This window comes from Otolemur garnettii, unplaced genomic scaffold, assembly GCF_000181295.1.
Source record: "Otolemur garnettii isolate 467f Iridium unplaced genomic scaffold, OtoGar3 scaffold00015, whole genome shotgun sequence".
NCBI lineage: Eukaryota > Metazoa > Chordata > Mammalia > Primates > Galagidae > Otolemur > Otolemur garnettii.
The window spans coordinates 25373398-25387503 of NW_003852410.1; the positions used below are offsets into that span (position 1 = coordinate 25373398).

At 38.9% G+C, this 14106-nt stretch overlaps 1 protein-coding gene across 4 annotated transcripts in view; it reads right to left on the reverse strand.

Annotated features, from left to right (window-relative positions):
* The window catches only part of PTPRG (protein tyrosine phosphatase, receptor type G), a 740009-nt gene that overhangs the window by 20905 nt on the left and 704998 nt on the right, over positions 1 to 14106 (reverse strand). For all 4 annotated transcript variants that reach the window (XM_023510661.1, XM_023510664.1, XM_023510662.1 and 1 more), the window contains 9 exons: positions 13041 to 13123; positions 12716 to 12850; positions 10663 to 10797; positions 7934 to 8106; positions 5953 to 6088; positions 5249 to 5395; positions 2955 to 3048; positions 2045 to 2121; positions 1452 to 1580 (listed from right to left, as the gene is read on the reverse strand). In XM_023510661.1, the coding sequence (XP_023366429.1) occupies positions 1452 to 1580; positions 2045 to 2121; positions 2955 to 3048; positions 5249 to 5395; positions 5953 to 6088; positions 7934 to 8106; positions 10663 to 10797; positions 12716 to 12850; positions 13041 to 13123 (1109 nt within the window). The remainder of the gene's footprint in view (positions 1 to 1451; positions 1581 to 2044; positions 2122 to 2954; positions 3049 to 5248; positions 5396 to 5952; positions 6089 to 7933; positions 8107 to 10662; positions 10798 to 12715; positions 12851 to 13040; positions 13124 to 14106) is intronic.

The window sequence follows — 14106 nt, forward strand, 5'->3', positions numbered from 1 at the left end:
AGCTAATTTAAAAATTTACACTCCAGCTTTTAGTTTAAGATTCTCAACTTTGCTGCCATTCCATCATCCAGAAGCAGTCGTCTTGGTATCCTGAAGCTGGAGCAAAGCGCGACAGAATGAAGAAGTTCCTACTGACTGGGCACACAGTCAAACGCATGTCACAGAGATGAGGGTTCCATCGCATGCTTTTCTTCCTTGATTAAAGAACTCATTAATCTGACGTGTGCAGAGGCAGAGCCTCGTCGCTGGTTGTTTTGACCTTGTGGGCTCACGTGTCCACATAACCTCTGACGGCTGAAACTGAAGAAACATTTAAGTGTGTCTTCTCAGCCTGCTCAGTCCTCTATAGAGAGACTGAAATAGTGAAGGACCACAGGAGGGGAAAGAAGTAGTCTATTCAGTCTCAAAGAGGATCTTAAGTTGGAACAAAAGAGCCCTCCCTTTTCCCCTTCCCTATAATGGATCTGGCTTGCCTATGGAGTGGAAAAAACAAGTAATGATACATTATTAGTACTTTCGATACCTTTTTTTCTTTTTGTTGCCTGGAAAACATTTTTTTTATGATGTGGGTAGGATACATAATGCAGTAAAGTGATTAAAAACATGGAGTCTGGCAGTGCCTATAGCTCGTTGGCTTGGGCACTAGCCACATACACCTGGGCTGGCGGGTTTGAACCTGGCCTAGGCCAGCTACAACAACAATGACAACTGCAACAAAAAATAGCCAGGCATTGTGGCGGGTGCCTATAGTCCCAGCTACTTGGGAGGCTGTGGCAAGAAAATCACTTAAGCCCAAGAGTTTGAGGTTGCTGTGAGCTGTGATGGGCAACAGCTTGACCCAGGGCAACAGCTTGAGACTCTGTCTCAAAAAACAAAAACAAAAAAAAGAACAAGAGGAAACATGGGATCTGGCGACCAAAGACTCAAGTGAAATCTTGGCTTGCAATTATTTATGTGTGTTCTTGGGCAAGTTAGTCCCTTCAGTTTTCTCAGCCCTTAGATGAGATAATAATAGTATTCAGGTCGTAAACCTGTTGAGAAGATTAAGTGAGCTAAAATTTATAAGTTCACATGTAACTGTGTTTACACACAAACATGTCTTTACATGCCTACATGTAAGCTGCAATTATTATTTATTTTCCAAGGTCCGTGTAAAGTTGTATTAATAAGGTTAGCAGTAAGAAGGCCATTTGCCAAACCTCCTACCACAATGCCACATCTAGTACAAGGAAAGGTGGTGTCAACAGCATCTGAGAATCAAATGATGGACGGTATTATGACAGGGACGGTATTATGAGACTATGAAAGGAATCACTACCGACTTCAAGATGAGAAGGCTAAATTCCCTCCCTAGCATATATGGTTGCTATAGTCCTATGGCAAGGTATCAAAGTAATTTATGCTTGTAGCCTCCTGGGCTCATTAATATATAGCAGATGTGCTTTACTTACCAAGCTCTGGTTGTCTGGCAGCATGACAATGATCTGTGCGTTATGATCCCAAATCATTCGCCAGAAATCTTTCGTAGTATGTGGCAGAGGATGCTGGGTTATAATAAATTCATTGCTCCTATAATAGCCCTTTAATTGGGAAGAGGAAAACCAATGATTATAAGTGTTTCATTCTAACTTTGTGGTAGTAAAATATATGCACGAAATAAGACAACATTCTTTTGACTGCACTAAAATAACTGAGAAAGGCGTTCAGCACATTTGGCTAATTTTTAGATGTACTTCTGCTAACATTGTGCAGACAATTTTCTCTCCATGCGCAATTCACTTCCAGTTACCCCTGCTGTTTTTACTTAGCAGTAATTTCAACATTTATTCAAAACTAGATGGGTGAAATTAACAATAAAATTCATTCCTTGAGAAGCATTTATTTTTATGCCCCCACTGATGTTTTGTTAAGAGTTTCAAGATACAGAATTCTTTGTACACCTTGAGAATTATTTCAAGAATGAAATCAGTCACATAGGTGGTATCTGCTCTTTAACACCTTTCAGTTTAATTGACTTTACTTATAATTAACTGTTGACTCTCACCATGATATAAGAAGCATTAATGTAATCTGTTCCTTTCATTCCAGGCAATGGTGCAAGACCCACTCGAGCACGCTCAGCTATCATATGGAAAAAACAAAAACACCACATTTGCCTTATTATACGCACAGAACCAACAGCTCTTTGAGATTTACTTGATGAATAACATAGTCCCCTGGCTTCCCTTTCTAAGGCCTATCTATATTTTAAAATAAGCTCACGTGTTATCAGTTAAGGCAGAATGTAAAATGCAGTTTCACTGCACAGATTCAGAAGGACATAGGCTTTGTAGAAATAGAGTTTTACTGTGGGAGAACTTTCACAGGAGATCACTGAGAGCATACTCTGTACAGACCTGACAGCAGGTTTCAGAAAACTTCTGACCCTGGTTTGATATTCCTACAATCATACAAACACACTGTACTTTGCTCTGGTTCCAACCTTTTCTTCCTACTTTTCTGTTCATGTCGGGGTTAGAAAACAGTGGCTTTTTTCAGCAGAGGTAAAGGTCTCCAGTGATCACCCAAGCCTGTGTCTTTAGAATGCACATGCTGTCCTCTGCTGTGTCCTAACTTATTCACACAAAGGTCACCACCAATCAACAATGCCTTGCTCTTAAGAGGCACAATAATTTAATGAGGTACTCCTAGTGGTACACTTTAACCTAGGACTCTTAAGTTTTAAAAGTGTGTTAATGCCACAGTGATAACCACTTTATTATTGTAGTTTAAGTTCAAATGTTGTAGAAATAACCTAATTTTTGCATTGCAAGGTCAACCAAAGCAAGACTTCGTGTCAGATAGACGGAGCAACTGGCTGGCACTGACTGCTACCTCTCCCACTTTCTATAATACTTAAAATCCAGTTTAAAAAATACTACTTGAACTAAGTCAAACTGATTTTAAGATCTTACATGGCACGACTGAAGAGTTTCTGTTCTTTTCTTTGTTACACTCTTTCTGAGCACTAAAGCATTCCACATATTTCGCATTGCATTGTGTGACCAGCTGAAAGAGAAGCAACATTTCAGTCTTTACTCAGAGATATCACTGATAGCATTTGCTTGACATGTTGGCAAAAATCCCAATAATCTGATAACTGATGAACAAAAACATTTTTGTGCTCACCCCCCCCCCCAACACTTCTATGCTTTACTAGTGGTCCTTTTCTCAGTGACCTTGGTTGTAAGCTAATATCATTTCTCCTATCAGGCCCTAGGCCTCCTGAGGACAGACAGGTACTATGTGTGTAATAGATATTTATTGAATTATGTGGCTTTTTCTGTTACACCATGTCACTGCTGTTGTGAATTTTGTTCCAGTAATTCCTCACTGCTGAACACTACTAAGAAGGTAATCATGGGTATGGCAGGAGTGAATAAAGAAAGGGAGTGAAAAGCCTGTGTTCTGGGCCAGGTATAGTGGCTCACACCTATCATCCTAGAACAGTGGAAGGCAAGGCTAGAGGATTGCTTGAGGCTGGGAATTTGAGCAAGACCCCCATCTCTCCAAAAAATAGAAAAATTAGCCAGGTCTGGCAGCATGTGCCTGTACTCTCAGCTACCCAGGAGACTGAGGCAGGAGTACTGCTTGAGCCCAGGAGTTTGAGGTTGCAGTGAGCTATCATGACACTACGGCAGTCTGCCTGGTGACAGAACAAGATACAAAAAGGCTAATCATGTTTCTTGACAAGAAAGGCAAACTTAGTAGGTTCTCAGTACATTTCCACTGAACTGAATTGACATTGTTCTAAGGCTCTTATAGACTATCGTCTAGTAGTTTTCTTCCTGTTTATGGAGTGGTTGAGCCACTTTGTCAATCCTATTGTTGGGGGGGGTCTAACTTAATGGAGTCTGTGGGAACAGTGTCCTGCTCTGAGTGTCATGGGCCCCAGACGTAATTTTCCTTTGAGGTTCTGATTCTTGCTTTATCCTCACTCGGAGTTCTGAAATGGTTAGTGCCTATAAAAGAACCAAATATCTGGCTTCCAACTGAAGGCACTGGTGTCTTCAATGAATTAAAGAAAATATATGCGTAAGAAATACTGCAGAAATGCTACCTAATTTTCAACATTTAAAATGATACACTGTTACCCAGGTTTTATTGCAGTGAGGATGTTAAAAGGAAAGCAAGAAATGTAAAATTATTGTTATGACTGAACTCAGGGAAAGTTTCTACTTTTCATTTCATGTCACTTGTTATAATTTGCTTGATAGTCTCATGAAGGTTTCAGAATCTATGGAAAGCTTTACCATGAAAACTGAAACTGCACAGATTCATTTCATTATTTCTATCTTGACCCAAAGTGAGACATTACTTACATATAGAACAATGTGCAAAAAAATAGAATTTAAAACATGAAGAGACTAATAAATAGCACAGCACTTTGAAACTGAAGAGACAGCCAACATGCTTGGGAGTTACAATAAATTCTGATTTATTATCCGATGACTGACCTTTTCTGATCTTAATTGTTTTAATAATCCTTTTGTTCTCTCTTTTTCACCTGCATTCCGGTCAATTCTGTATACACCTTAACTGCCTTTAAACTTATTCATGCCCCAACAAAGAAAAAGAACAACCATGTGTGTAAAATGATCTTTCTTCTAGTATTGTTCAGTAACCCTTTTTTTAATTTCTAAATTATCTTCTGGAATAGTTTATTAAATAGGCCTATTTTTAGGATAATATGTCTATAAATAACCATTCTCGGTAAAAGTAAAATAGATGACTTTTAATAAAGGTAAGATGGAAAAAGTACAGAGAATATTTTTTGGACAGGAATGACTGAGTCATGTCATTGTGGCCAAGGGCTGATATTTATGTTTAGATGAAATCTTAAATTTCTCAGAAGAAAATACAGGACTAGAGGCTGAGGCAAAAGAATCACCTAAGCCCAAGAGCTGGAGGTTGCTGTGAACTATGATGCCATGGCACTCTACTGAGGGTGACAAAGTGAGACTCTGTCTCTAAAAACAAAGAAAATACAGAACTGTATTATCTAGTTCGATACTAATGATTCATATATGGGTCAAAATTTGATTTTCCTTTCCTTCAAGCATCTACATTTATGGAGAAAAAAACACAGCACAAACAGTAATCTGCTTCAGTCTATATAATTAACTCAAAGACGACATGATCCCTAAACTCGTGGCATTTTTAATACTCCTTGCTTTATGCAATGAAAGAAATTTATTCAAGGCACTACCTTGAACTGTTTTTCCAGTCTTGTCTTTCCTCCTACTCCTGGTATGAGGATGCTGTTAACATAGCTGTGCAGCTGATTTGAAGATACTTCGGTCTCCTTTCCAAGAATGGCTTCCAACAAGGCATCATGGATGAAAATGTACTGCTCCTGAAAGGCGTCATGCATGGCAGTCACCAAGTGGGGTTAAGGGATAGCCCTCCTTCATGACACCTGCATTCCATTAACTCTGCCCTGGAACAGGGACTGCCCAGTCAAGCCCTTCAAGCATCTATAGTTAGGTGGTTTGCTCAAACACTCACTTACTTATCCACCTGAACTTATTTTAGGATAGAGGGTGTGTTAAGTTTAGCTCTGTATTCTATACTGTGCCTGGAATCACAGGCTGATTTCCGACAGCAATTGAGAAGTGTGTGTTCAATGAAGGGCTTTCAAACCATCCTCTCCTGTACATTTCACAGGCCAGACAACAAGTTTATCTGACATAGCTCTTAATACAACTGCATCTGCTTCACAAGTGCTTTTGAGAAATCCAAAAGTTAAGATCCACACAAAAATGGAAAACTGTGAACCACAGAATAGTGTCATGGTCAATATATTTTCTAATACAAACCTGTAAATTCCCTCTAGGCCTAAGAGAATAAATCTGAAAGCTAAAAGTGAAAGCATGTGCAGGAGTCTCATGAGGGCACCGGCGTACGCCCTACCTCAGTCTGGACGAGGTAGTTGCGCTGTGTCCTGATATGCTTCAGGAATCCCAGGACGTTAACTGTGCTTTTGTCTTTTATCTGTTGCAGCATGCTGTCTATTACAATGTAGGTGCCTGTCCTGCCCACACCAGCGCTGTCGGAAACAAGAACATTCAATTGGTATTTTTTGCTTTACAAAATCATTAACCGTGGATTAGAAAAGTTATGATCTAAATATCTAATGAATTTAGAAACAACTCTGTTGTTAGATAACCTGGTAAACTTGACTTAGTGCCTTTTTTTTTTAATATTTGAGACATAGTCTCACTGGGTTGCCCTCAGTAGAGTGCCATGGCGTCACAGCTCACAGCAACCTCAAGCTCTTGGGGCTTAAGCGATTCTCTTGCCTCAGCTTCCCAGGTAGCTGGACTACAGGCACCTGCCACCATGCCCGGCTATTATTTTGTTATAGCTGTCATTGTTGTTTAGCAGGACTGGGCTAGGTTTGAACCCGCCAGCCCTGGTGTTTGTGACTGGCACCCTAACCACTGAGTCATAGGTGCCAAGCTTTCATATGTACTTTTGATGCAGGTTATCATAAAGGTAGCACCTATAAAGTTTATTAGGACATGCCCCCTTTATGAGTCTGCCTTTGTATCACAGGAGCTGGAGGAAAACTGTTATACACTTGCTTTCTCAGCTCCTTTGCAGCTTACGCAATGGCTTCTAACTCAGTGATAAAGGGACTGAGAAGTGTCTCATGGCAGCAGCCATCTGTGCACCTGAACCAGATCTGCTGAGGCATCCTGCAGGGAATTTTTCCTTCCTGTTTAGATATGTGCTTGGTTCTCTAACTCTCCTAGTGATTCTGTGAGTACCCATTATCCTTCTAATAAACCCTTTTCTATACAACTCTCCCAGTCTGCTTTCAATACCTGGAGTTTTGAATTTGACTAATCCCCTTAGTATGAGGGTACTGGTGTGTCTATTTTTTTTTTTTTAAATAAAAAGCTCCTATTTAAAAGGGTATTTTTTTTTTAATAACTTAGGTATAGAATAAGAAGAATACATCTGGAAAATCTGGCCTCTTTTATTCACATTAGAAAAAAAAAAACAATACCCAGGTGTTCTGAATTGTATAGTACTAAACAACAAGTTTCTTTTGGCAGAATTTCCCCATCTCAGACAACTCCATTGATACCTAAGCTGTTTGACAGACTTTTTATCTTCATTTTAGAGATTCCTAAATAGATTAGCAAAAAAAGTATAGTTTTAGGGGATTTTAAACACGAGATGGGCTCCAGCTTCTGCAAAGGTCTTGCTTTATGAAAAGGTATTGTAAGAATAGCCCAAAAATGTTTAGAAAATGCCATGCAACATAAATCACAAAATGAGCCCTATCGATGTGAATCCCACAGTAAAAAACAAAGCCAAGATTGCAACCGCAAATGAATCACAATAAAAGCATTTTTTAAATAACCAACTAATTGTTTAAGGTGCTTGAGAGAAAACAAGCTTTATTCAAGTCTTTCTCAGTGTTTTTAAAAAGATAATTGATATGGTATTTGTAGACTAACAAGTTAAAAGTGAAATCTTTTCATACGTACTAGAAATATTATTATTCAGAGGAACCTTTCACAAAAGCCATTTACAACAAAGTATCTCCAGCATGGAAACCTCGTGCTTATGGTCAGACTTTTATTTATTAGGATCAGCCTATAATTTCCCTATGAACAATGGTGATGTTATTTATAATAAGATGACTTGATAAAAATAAAGTTTCATCTAGTTGAGCAGAATTTGCTTTAAAATTGTAGAAGCAGACGATGATTTCTTAATGTTATGGAGATATAGTTACTAGACTCTAGGACTGTAACAGGCTTTATTCATTCCAGTTCTTAGCAGAAGAGTCAGCTTTCAGGTTAAACAAAGCCAGGGCAGAGTCACTGTGGCCAAGCCCACGGCTCTGCCCACTTCCCGCGCTGACCGCAGGCCCTACCTGCAGTGCACCAACACAGGCCCCATTTCTGGTGTCCGAGCTGCTGACGATCTCCTCACGAAAGTCAGGACCGGCAGGGCGTACTCAGGAACTCCCATGTCAGGCCACTGCGTGTAGTGATACTGGATCACGACCCTTTCATTCTGGCGCCCCTTGGGGTTTCCCTTCTGACCCTATGAAGAAGATTAAAAAAAAAAAAAAAAAAAGACCTTAAGCTGAGGGTGGGTATTCTGGATAAAAGATAAGGGTGTCAGGAGACATACCCTTTGATCCCATTCACCCTGATCACTATTCCTGGGATAGGCTGTTTCTTCTTCGTGGCCAACTTTCATATCATTACATGGAGACACAGCCCTGGAGATTATACTGTGAATGAATACATTTCGTGTCATTTCATGAAGGTTTTATTTATTTATTTTGGATCTGGAATTATCCAAAGCACTTTGTAATTTTCCTATGAGCGTTCACTTCCCAATCTTTTGCCTTGGAAGAGTTCTGCTTCATCTGCTTGTGGACTGTGATTCCCCTTCCTTCTCCACTGTCCAGGCTGCACCTTCAGGAGCTGCTGAGAACTCTCCAGGAAGTGACAGGAAGATTCTAAGTTTCAAATGATTCTCTTTAGAGTTAGGCAGAGGCACCATCTTCACCTATCATTCTCATAAATGACTTTTACAGAGTCACTTCCTTTAAGTGAATGAACTGTCTACATTTTAGAAAGTTCTAAACTACTTTGGATGACAGATTTCCCTCAAATAGATCACTTGCTAATGTTATACTTTTTATTTTCTTATTACAGATATTCCTAAATATTTTAATTTTTAAATTAAATAATTAATATATTTTCTTATTATTAATGTTTCTAAACATTTTAATTTTTTTTGATGACTCAGGGTCATTAATCAATTAACACTGAAGCTTGTGAGGTATCTGGTCCTGTGATACAAAGGCCCATGATGGCTTCAAGGTTCTAATTCTCCTGTGAACTTTTGTTTTTCTACTTTTTTTCCTTGTCAGTATGCAAAATACTTAAAGTGCCTACTTGATTTCTTTCTCTGACTTTAGCTGTTTCTAATACCTGAAGGGTTTGCATGAGTTGGGCTTTGTAAGGTTTCTACTGGTTATTGGTTAGTTTGAGTTGGTCAACAGCTCTATTACAGAGAATGCAGATACAGTGCTACTGATTTTCATACTGATTTCTCCCATTTTTGGAAATAACTATATACAAAAAGGACTATTAGATAACCTTGGATCATTTCTGGGTTTCAGAGCCACTGAAACTGTTTATTAAAAAAATGAGTAAACATGAATTCTTCTGAGGAAAGGTAGGTACAATTTTATAACATTCTCAGAGATATCCAAGATGCCAAAAAAAGATTTACAATGCCACTGCTACGAACAACTGTCATACCAAAGTTTCTGTAAGCAACTATTACATATTTTCATAATGACCATCTATCTAGATGATTCTATCTAGAATTCATAATATAGTAGTTCCTCCTTATTCTGCTTTCCTATGGTCAAGCATAATCTAAAAATACTATAGTATTATAATATTTTCTCTTTTGAGAAAGAGCGTGCTAGAGCATATTCACAGAATTTTTATGACAGTATATTATTGTAATTGTTCTATTTTCCTATTAGTTGTTAATTTCTTGCTATTTTTATAAATTTATTTATAACTTATTTGTATTTAAATTTTACCATAGGCAAGTAGGTATAGGAAAACATAGTCTAAATAGGTTTAGGCCTGTCTGAGGTTTCAGGCATCCAGTTGGTGGGCTTGAAATGTATCCCCCCACAGGTAAGGGGGTGCCACTATACTGCTGTGAGAATCTGTGATACCCGTGTGACAGATTTTGAAAAATGGAAATTGAGATAACTTGAAAGTAGTATTTCCATTTAGAATGATTCTTAGGACATTCATTGTTCTATAGAAAAGAGTTTTATTATTAAGTTACATCAGAGAACAGCAGGCAAGATAAAGTCATACAGTTTTCTTAACTCTAGTACTCTTGTCACTTGTGTTCACCATAAATTTCTAAAACGGTGAGAAAGATAATGCACCATGTAGCACCCATTTCCTATTCTTACTGAACAGGACAATCACATTTTACAAGCATTTTATAGGACAAGCATTCTTTGGAACACACTTTGGGAACCAATGCTTTAAAGCTGTCAGAAAATTGGACCTGAAAAACTGAATCAAACAGATGCTGCCATATTTTCTAAGTATTATCAAAAGGTCAGAGGATGATTAGAAAAAAAAAAAAAAGCAAGGGAAGAGCAGAGAGAGAAAAAAGGAAGGAGGGGTGGGGGAAAGGAAGAGCAGAGAGAGGGAAGGAAGGAGGGAGTGAGGTCTTGGTGTGTGACACACCTTTTGGGGGCAAGACACAATTGTAAGAGGGACTTTACCTAACAAATGCAATCAATGTAACCTGGTTTCTTGTACCCTCAATGAACCCTCAACAATAATTAAAAAAAAAAAAAAAAAGGCAGCCTTGTTCATGATGAGATTAAGGAATTCAAGCAGGCCCCTTAAATTCTATTATGCGCTTTGCCAGTACCTCTCACGCCATCCACTGTTGTCAATCAAAGGCGTTGTTGCCAAAAAAAAGGTTTAAAAATACCTTTTAAAAACCAAGTTGGTTATGAGATTTGGCCTTAGATATACAGTAATTTTCATACAAGAAAGAGAAGCTGGCCTGGCAGCCTGCCGCTTCTTTCCGTACCTTTTTCACTTTTGCATTTCTGACTGAGAAACAGCGGACAGTGTAGCAGGCGTGTACTTTTGTGCTCTTCAGCGTGACAATGATGTTTCCATACTCCTCACTGTTCTCTGTTGGCCAATACTGATCACATTTTCGCTGTGAAAAGAAAGTTGTAAATTATAACTGCCATTTTTGGCACAGTTCTGCTGTTGATAATGTAATTTCAAATAATGTTAAAATAACAGGTGAGATTGTCATTTACTTGACTGAAAAAGGCAGCCAAGCTGAACTAATTAAAGGCAGATGTGACCTCCAAAGAGGAACGGGCTGATTGATGGCTTGAGATAAGTTTGTGAGAATTTATGAGAAAGGGACCTAGTTATATATGATCATCTCTTTCTTTCTTTTTTTTTTTTTTTTGAGACAGAGTTTTAAAAAAAGAAAAAGGGTAGAGTGCTGTGGCATCACAGCTCACAGCAACCTCAAACTGCTGGGCTTAAGCAACCCTCTGGCCTCAGCCTCCCAAGTAGCTGGGACTACAGGCATTGCCAGGACACCTGGTAACTTTATTTATTTATTTATTTATTTATTTATTTTTAGAGAGGGCCTCTTGCTCTTGCTCAGGCTGGTCTTGAACTCATGAGCTCAAGCAATCTACCCACTTCAGCCTTCCAGAGTGCTGGAATTACAGGCATGTGCCACTGAACCTGGCCATGACCATCTCTTTTTTTAGAGACAGGTTTTCACTCTGTCACCAAGGTTGGAGTGCAGTGGCACAATTATAAGTCACTATAATTGTGACTCTTAGGCTCAGGCAATATGATCTTTCAATATGTGATTTTTTTTTTTTTTTTTTTTTTTTGGTGGCAGAATTTTACTCTGTCACCCTGGGTAGAGTACTGTGGCATCATAGCTCACAGCAACCTCAAACTCCTTGGCACAGGTGATCCTCTTGCTTCAGCCTCCTGAGTAGCTGGGTCTATAAGCACCCTCCATAATGCCCAGCTAATTTTTGTATTTTTAGTAGAGACAGGGTCTCCCCTCTTGTTCAGGCTGCTTTTGAACTTCTGAGCTCAGGCCTACATGATGTATTTTAAAGAAAAATCGGTAAGAAATGTAGGGCAGGATGCGCTATAAAGGGAGTTGAAGTATCATTTCTAGGCTGGGCGTGGTGGCTCCCACCTGTAATCCTGAGAGGCTGAAGCAAGTGGATTGCCTGAGCTCAGGAGTTCAAGACTAGTGTGAGCACGAGTGAGACTCCCTCTCTAAAAACTAAGGCAAGATGATCGCTTAAGCCCAAGAGTTTGAGGTTGCTATGAACTATGATGCCATAGCATTCTACTCAGGGTGCCAGAGTGAGACCCTGTCTCAAAAAAAAAAAAAAAAAAAAAAAAAAAAAAAGAAGTATCATTTATAAGGTTGGACTGAATTTATAGAAGGGCTCTTGTAATTTTGAGAATCTTCATGTTACAACTTGGGTCACCAAAGGCAGAATATGAACTCTGTAAAGTGAAGCAATAGTGATTTAGAATAGGGAATCTGAGGCTTAGCTGTTATTCCAGCCTCAGTTAGGATCATCTCATATAAGCTCATAATCCCATAAATGCTACATTAGCCATCATTTTGTTTAAACAATTTTTGCTTCCCTTGGTCTGAACTATTAGCAGTTCCTTGACGACAATGTGCTTCTTTTAATTTCTCTCCTTTTTGTTTTTTCTGTCCCCTACACTTAGAATGCCTGTTCTTATCTTTTTTTAGCCTTGTTAACTCCTCCTCATTGTTGTTCAAGTCTCACTTCAAATATCAGCCCCTTTACAAGAATCTCTGTGCTAGAGGGCCTATTCCTTGCTTCTGTGGCATACCCCTAATACCCCGTTCATCTCTACCACCAAGTTTAATTTACTCTTATAATGCCTTAGCTCTCTTCCTGACTAGACCATAAGCAAGGTAAAAGCAGAGAGAATACTTTTTATTTCTGTAACTCTTTCTATCTGGTCAGATTCCTCTCCTACTGTAGGTACTCCAGGAATATTTTTTGAATGAAGGTGCATGATTAAGATAGTAAGGCTCTTACTCTTCCTTTTTCCACAAGGTTTGTAATCATGATAATGATTCCAGTGTTTTGTTCCCAAATCATCCTCCAGAAATCTTCAAACGTAGACTTCAAAGGTCCCTGGGTGGCAATGTATGCTTTTGCTTTGTTGTAACCCTTCAAAGGTGACACAGCACAAAGTAAGATGAAAGCAGCATCACAGAAGCCCCGTTAATAATTCAAATGCCTTCTACATCGAATGGGCTGTTTTTAGTGAAATCTCTATACAGTATTAAAATATGTTTAGCAGTTTCTGCTGCAGTCTTCAATTTCCACAAACAAGTTTATAAAAATATTTCTGACTTACATCAACATAGTTTGCATTAATGTAGTCGCTGTGCTTAGAGTCTTTTCCTGGTAAAGGTCTTAACTTCACTCTACTGTGATCATCTGTAGAAGGTAAGAAAAAAAAGCAGAAACAAAATGGATAATTCAGAAACTAGCAGCATTCCAAAGCACAACACAAGGCAATTGGGCAATGTGGTATCTCCCAGAGTGCCCTGAGAAAACTTTTAGCAGAACAAGAGTTGAACAGTCAAGATAAGAGCATGTGAGCCCATCTCGAAAATACAGCGCTACTTATACCTCATTCTCTGGCCTGCAGGTATCTGAGATGCAAATTAAGGTCCTTATTAGTTCATGTAAAACTGCCATTCTCTAAAATTTCCTTGTCCTGTACTTTTAAACCCAGTTCTAAGGTTTTTGATTACTCATCTCCCTACCTCCCCCATTAATTCAAATATAAAAAGGTGACTGTTATAGAAAGTCCAGAATATCTGTTTGCAGGAAATTCCACTGCTACCTTCAGTTGAATTCCCTGCCATCTCAAAAGAACCTGTCATGAAGGGAACTATAGCAGCTTTTAAGAATAATCTGGCAGGGGTGTCCACCCCATGTAGATTACATGAAGGCTCTTTTTCTTTGTGGTGGTGAGTATCATGATTTCTTCTTGTTGTCGTTTATCAGCTCTCGTTAGTGTTTGTGTATTTACTCTGTGGCCCAAGACAACTCTTCTTCCAATGTGTGGCAGAGAAGAAAAAAGGTTGGACACTCCTGCCAGGAATCTGAAGTCAACAATCCAATTTTAGGATCTATTTAATCATAGTTTATTAACAAACAGGGTGTATGTGTGTAGGGTGGGCATGATAATATGTTTCTAGTTGCCCAACAAAGTGAGCCTGATTGTTTTTTTTCTTTTTTTTTTTTTGACACAGAGTCTCATTTTGTCACCCTCCTTAGAGTGCAGTAGCATCATAGCTCACAGCAACCTTAAACTCTTGGGCTCAAGCTATTTTCTTGCCTCAGCTTCCCGTGTAGCTGAGACTACAGGTGTCTGCCACAATGCCTGACTATTTTTTAAAGATGAGGTCTCG